This window comes from Porites lutea, chromosome 1 (genome assembly GCF_958299795.1).
Source record: "Porites lutea chromosome 1, jaPorLute2.1, whole genome shotgun sequence".
Classification (NCBI taxonomy): Eukaryota; Metazoa; Cnidaria; class Anthozoa; order Scleractinia; family Poritidae; genus Porites; species Porites lutea.
The window spans coordinates 4935819-4941818 of record NC_133201.1 but is presented as its reverse complement, the minus strand read 5'-3'; the positions used below and the strand labels follow the sequence as shown (position 1 = coordinate 4941818).

The following is a 6000-nucleotide window of genomic DNA, read 5'->3' as shown; positions in this document are numbered from 1 at the left end:
TCGACCCAAAAAAAATTTAGAAGGGTTTGTATGGAGTTTTGTAAGCATAACTGGGACGAAGAATCAGAACGAAGCTAAATTCCAAAAAATATCTAGACAGTTTTTTTTATCATTGCCGTCGATTTTTGCGTACTTAGGAAAAGGGACGAAAAACACAGCTGAACACGTCATCTTACTTACGCACAGGCGTGCGTAAATAAAGATTTTGTTCATTAGCGGCTCAATAGGACTTACATAGGGCAAGCACGCGCGCTATGTTATAACTCCTACTTTTAAAACGTGACTAATAATGCAAAACCTTCTTTGTAAAAGTGAGTTCTCATATAAATGGCTTCGGATGTATCCTCGCTTTGAAACAGAGGCTCAGAAGTGATTTGGGACAACCCCCTCCCCCGTCAATTCTCACGCACCCCACTCCCAGCAGGTAATCGTTAAACAGTGACCACGCACAGTGCCAACTTACTAAAGCGCGAACTGACACACGACAAGTCTCGAACTTGAAGGCGGATTTTTGTTTTCCTGAACAGGAGACAATAACCTCCATCCTTTTTCTAAAGCCTTCCCTAAGAGAGCAAGAAGTATGCCAAGACATTCAGTTACTAAACACCAGGTAAACTTATTAGCTTATGTCTGCGATCAAATCCGTCTTGTAGTTCTCGTACAAACGATTCAGGCACTTTCTTAAAATTGTTTTATCTTGTTATTTGAAAAGGATTTCAGAAAACCAGCAATGGAGAGGAAAAGAAGACAGAAAATCAATGATTGTTTGTCTCAAATCAAGCAACTGATTCCCGAAGCTAAGGAACTTGAGGTAAAATGAATTAGTCTGCTTCTGCACAAATTCACCACATGTTTCATAACCTCTTTGGGAGAGAAGAAACGCAGCACTTTACAAAATGCACTCTACCAGTACAAAAAAAGCATTTTCGTTAATGAAATGAATCATTTTGAACTTAATTCTTGTGTTTTCTCCACTTTCCTGTAGGCTAAGAAAGGATGCAGGCTGGAAAAAGTGGAAATTTTAGAAATCGCCGTTAAGTTTATTCGAAAAATGAAAAATAAGATGTCGGACGACACTGCAATGAACAGGGCGGGAAAAGATACGGGTAAGCTTCCATGCATGATAATTCTTCAAAATAATTAAATTTTTAGTAAAATTGCTTTACAAAAATTGGTTTATGGGAGTAGGTCTTCAAGATTAACTCTTAGGGTAACAAGAAATGCTGAGGTTAACGTTACTGTGGGAATTCCCTGAATGTAAATTTTGGCGTTTGCATTTTGGTGGACTCCTAATTCTATTCCCTTGAAAAAACGAGTTGCGCTGCACTCGTACTGTAAATTCGCCCTGATACGCGCACACCAAACCGAGAAACAATTTCAAATTCCAGGAGAAGAAATTACCAATGGACAAAATCATGTGAGCTTGCATGTTTGAAGAGAGAGGCAGTACTAGATACATCTGGCATTCTAGTGTCCATTCTAGTACTTCGATTTCTGAAATATTCTAGTGAGTCTATAGCAAATGAACCAAAGCAGAAAAGGAAAAGTGGAAAAATTGTTTTTAGAGGAATGTAAACACATCCATCAAATTACTTCTGTCGCACCCTCTGTGTATGTTGGTCCAAGGAACAAGTTTGTCATATTTTTCTCCCCCTAATTTGCCACGATGCCGAACGAGCTGATTCATGTCTTCGGATACATATATTTTGTAAACAAAATAATTCTAAAAGATATTTTGCACTAAGATTTCTCGTTTTGTACCTTTTAATCAATTCAGTATTCATTTCTACCTTGTTTACAGCAAGCTCTTCAGTGCTCGAGGAGCGCCCATCGTTCGTAAACATGAATACAAGCATAGCTTCTACAGCACCAACATTTTCAAGCCTTTATGATCTTGCCCAAGATTACGACCCTTCAATGCAGATGCCTCAAGGGAGATTTTATAATTATCCACCGATTTTTGGACCCACTCCAAGGTTTTTCACACCGTTGTGTGTTTCTTCTAACACGGTATTTGATCCTGTGAGTGGAGAGACTTTTGCTTATCAGCGGCAATTTGTACCGGCTTTACTCAAAGAAACCGAAGAGCCATAAGACGCCGGCAATCTAGGACGTTCGGTCGGACTCATTTGTCAAGTTCTCGGTTGGAGTTTACCATTTATTCTCACTGCATTACTTAAATCTATGTAGATTGTGGGTTTAAAATAAAAGAACATCCATGGAAAGCGACTTAAAAATGTGACAATCATTGCTTAGCTGTATTACTGCTGACCATAGTAAAACCCAATTAGAGAAAACTATTGTAGTCATCAAAAACGTAGAGGGGAAAATTTTGGCATTTCTATGAGAACCCGTTGAGCCTTGACCGTTTTTAATCTATTTGTAACAGTTTTATGAGCATAAAGAATTTGAAATAATTTGGGGATTTAGAGAAGCGTGAATTTCTAAGATACAATTGTTTCTCAGTTCGTACGTACACAAGGAAGGCACAGTACTCTCACAGCTTCCACTGCATAGCAGTAAGCATTAACAGGACTTATTTAAAAAAAACAAATGGCCTAAGTTCTCAGTGTAAACCACATTATATGTAGGAAGCTTTTTAGCTTTTTATACTATGAACCTAATAATGATTAGTTTCTTTAGGTTGGGTTTTACTTGATCAAGTGAAGAATCAAGCGCATAGTTATCTTGTCTGAAAAGGGTGTTTATTTCATCGTGATCAGAAACATCTAAACTTTAGAGTTATGCCTCTCTAGGCATTCATAATATTCCCAACTATAAAAGTACGTCACCTCTCTTGTTTTTTATTTGGCTGTACGTTTCCTTCAAACTCTTACTATGAAGTTTAAATAGTGCTGTTTAAATATACTAAAAAAAATTTTTTCTACAAAAACCTTGCTCTGAAAACTACAAATATCGGCAGAAATACGATGACATTTAATTCCAACAGTTTTTTCAGGAGTGCAAAACGTGATCTGCTCAGATCGTGGTCTAGCCTGATCGCAGCAACACTTGTCGGTTATACAAACTTGTCAGTTGTAAAATAGTCTGTGTCCTCATAAAAGGAAATACCCGACTGATTTCCTGCGGCGGGCTTATGTGTCAGAGCGGTTCAGAAGGCTAGACAGTTGGCTAGGCATAATTTTAAAACATTATTACAAATATTGTATCTCTCAACTGCTCAGACATATATGAAATACATATGATAACAAACACCACTATTCTCACATCTGAGGTAAAATATATACAAAACATACAAATATTATAAGCTTATCTGTTTTCTAATTCGCTCGTGATATATTTTTCTAACAAACCCCAAAATCTTCACGAGAATAAGATTAAATTGTACAAGACTAATAACTACCAGGCTAACTCATCCCTGAATTTGGCCCGGGTGTAACTGCTTTTCCCAGTCATATCAGACAGTCAACCGAGTGGAAGGTGCTTAAAAGCTTGCTATGTGCGCGGTATCATGAAATGTGTCCTTCCTCATCTTTTCGTCGCTTCGTTTTACGACGTACGCTTTTCTCTTTGCTGCAAGAAACACTTGGTGGTTTGGGAACAAGTCCAGTAATTGCTTGAGCATCCTCGGGTGAACTGTTTTTCGGTGAATTCTTCTCTAAAGGTGAATTCTTTTCTCTTGAACAAGTGATATTCCCGTTGCGGGTCTTCGCCGGAGGGAGTTTAATTGCGGGTGAACTTGTCTGTGTATGAGGGCTTTGTTTTAGGCCACAGTCGCAAACAATGCTTGAAAAAGAGCCAGAATTCGTCTTCGAATTACCATCGATCTTGGGAAGGAACGAAGCTCGTCTTGTTGTCTTTAATTCTTCATTAGAGAGCTTTACAGAAGGCCTTTTATCGACCACCGGAAAGTTACTCAATGTAACGTCACCTTTTGAAGGTCTGTAAACTTCGGAGAGATTTGACGGCTTCGCCTCGAGTTTAGAGATGCCAGGAGAGCGGTTCGAAGGCCACGATGCGGAAGGCATCGCTCTCGCATAAGACGTATAACTTTGACTACCATTCATAAATTTGTTTGGCACAAAGACAGGTCCAAGCACTTGTTCGCTTGCTCTGCCAGTTTCTCCTTCACCGTACGGAGTGGGCGGTCTGTCCACGTTTGAAACCTTTCGTAAAGCCACAATAACTGGATCGAGACCCGGCCTGTTAAGATTAATCGCTTCAAGACTACCTCTTTGAGTTTTTGGAACCTGGTTTTCCCGCAATGTTTTGTTTGGTGAGTGTTTTTTCTTCATCCTGAAAGCTTTGTAGCGAAGAGTATATTTTCAGCTCGAACCCAACGTCATAATGCGCGCGCTTATCGCTAATTGGCTCAATCTAAACAACCAATCAGAACGCTACTTGTCATGAAAGAACCCCTTCTAATGACCAGTGTTTTGAAATGGATTAGTTATGTTACATATTATATTTTTTTCCTCTTTGAAAAATAGATAGGAAATCACAGTCAGGAGTAAAGGATATTGCGTAGAACTGGTTCTCTAAAATCTCTACGAAGAAAGGAAGTTAAAATGAGAGAAAATGAGACTAAAAGGAAATAAAACAGTTGGTAAAATTTGATATCATGCATATGTTCGATATTTCAGTTTGAAGATCAAACCCACTGGGGAAGAGTTTGTTATCAGGCCAATCTATATATTACTCATTTTTTGTTCTATACCTAGACTTGCCTACAAGTCGAACTCAAATTTTTTCACGAAGGCGAAGCGCGAACGGTAGATTTTTTTAATGTTTTCTGCGGCAAAAGCGAGCGAGAGAGCGAGAGCTTCGCGCTGCGGCCCGAACTACCGGAACTGGAAATGAGAAGCGAAGGACTTTGAGAAAGTCTAGTCTATACCGTGAGGATCAGTTAGCCTGTTTACATTGTCGCATTGTTCCAGTTGTTCCGGTCGCCTCAGTTATCCCGGTCGTCCCAGCCGTCCTGGTTGTCCCAGTCGGCCCTTTCGTCCCAGTTATCCCGGTCGTCCCAATCGTCCAGGCCCCACCAGTTGTTCAAAAGTTGGATAGCCCTATTTACCTGATAGGGAAACCAATTGCGCTATCCAGTGGATAGTGATTTATCCTGTGAATAGCGTTATCCACCTTTTGAACAACTGGGGCCTGGTTGTCCTAGTCGTCCCGGTCGCCCTAGTTATCCCGGTTGTGGGTGGTTGTCCTAGTCATCAGGACAGTCCTCAGTAGTCATCCCGGGCATCCCGGTCATCTTGATCATACCAGTCATCCTTTTCATCCCGGTCATCCCAGTCAAACTTGTCGTCACAGTTGTCCCGGTCGTCTTAATCGTCCCGCCCCTGGGTGCTTTACTTTAGGACGTGGCCTCCGTAGCAGGCGCTTGGAAGTAGTGGGCGAAAAAGAGAACGGGCGCAGAGACGCGCGTCTCCCTCGCGCGCGCCCGTTCTCTCTTTCGCCCACTACTTCCAAGCACCTTCTACGCAGGCTATTTAGGACGCTTTTGCAAAGACAAAGGGGAGGTCAAAAAAGCGATAGGTTTAATAATGATTTTTGCATCTTGTATTTCACGTATTTCTAGATATCCATTCAAATCACGTGAGGTCTCAGAAGATTTCACTCTCGCTGTAGCTGGTCTACAACTGTATTCATAATTTTATGGCCTAGATTTTTGATGATTTTTTTTTTTTTCAATTTGAAATGAAATGTTTTTAATTCGAATAAATTTTTCTTAGTTAAATTAACTTCTTTCTAAATTTTTAAAAAATTATTATTATTATTATTATTATTATTTTTATTATATTATAATTATTATTAAACGAGTTTTTATTTTTATTGATTATGAAATGAGTTTTTTTTTAATTATTTCACGTTTGATAATGGTCTTGCAATAAGAACCGTCGAAATATTACGTTTATTTATTTTGTGTCATTTCTTGCTTATACTTATATTTTAAGTTAGCAAGATGATTTTCGGAGTTGTTTTTTTTTTTTTTTATTAAATTTTGCAATTGCGTTTTTTTGTACATATCCT

The 6000-nt window shown here is 39.2% G+C and overlaps 1 protein-coding gene across 1 annotated transcript; it reads left to right on the top strand.

Annotated features, from left to right (window-relative positions):
* The first annotated feature begins 527 nt into the window (after positions 1 to 527).
* On the top strand, positions 528 to 2102 carry LOC140934401 (uncharacterized). Its single transcript, XM_073384030.1, has 4 exons — positions 528 to 610; positions 713 to 811; positions 986 to 1106; positions 1802 to 2102. Exons 1-4 carry the CDS (start codon positions 581 to 583, stop codon positions 2092 to 2094), a joined length of 543 nt encoding a protein of 180 aa, XP_073240131.1. The 5' UTR covers positions 528 to 580; the 3' UTR covers positions 2095 to 2102.
* The last annotated feature ends 3898 nt before the right edge of the window (positions 2103 to 6000 follow it).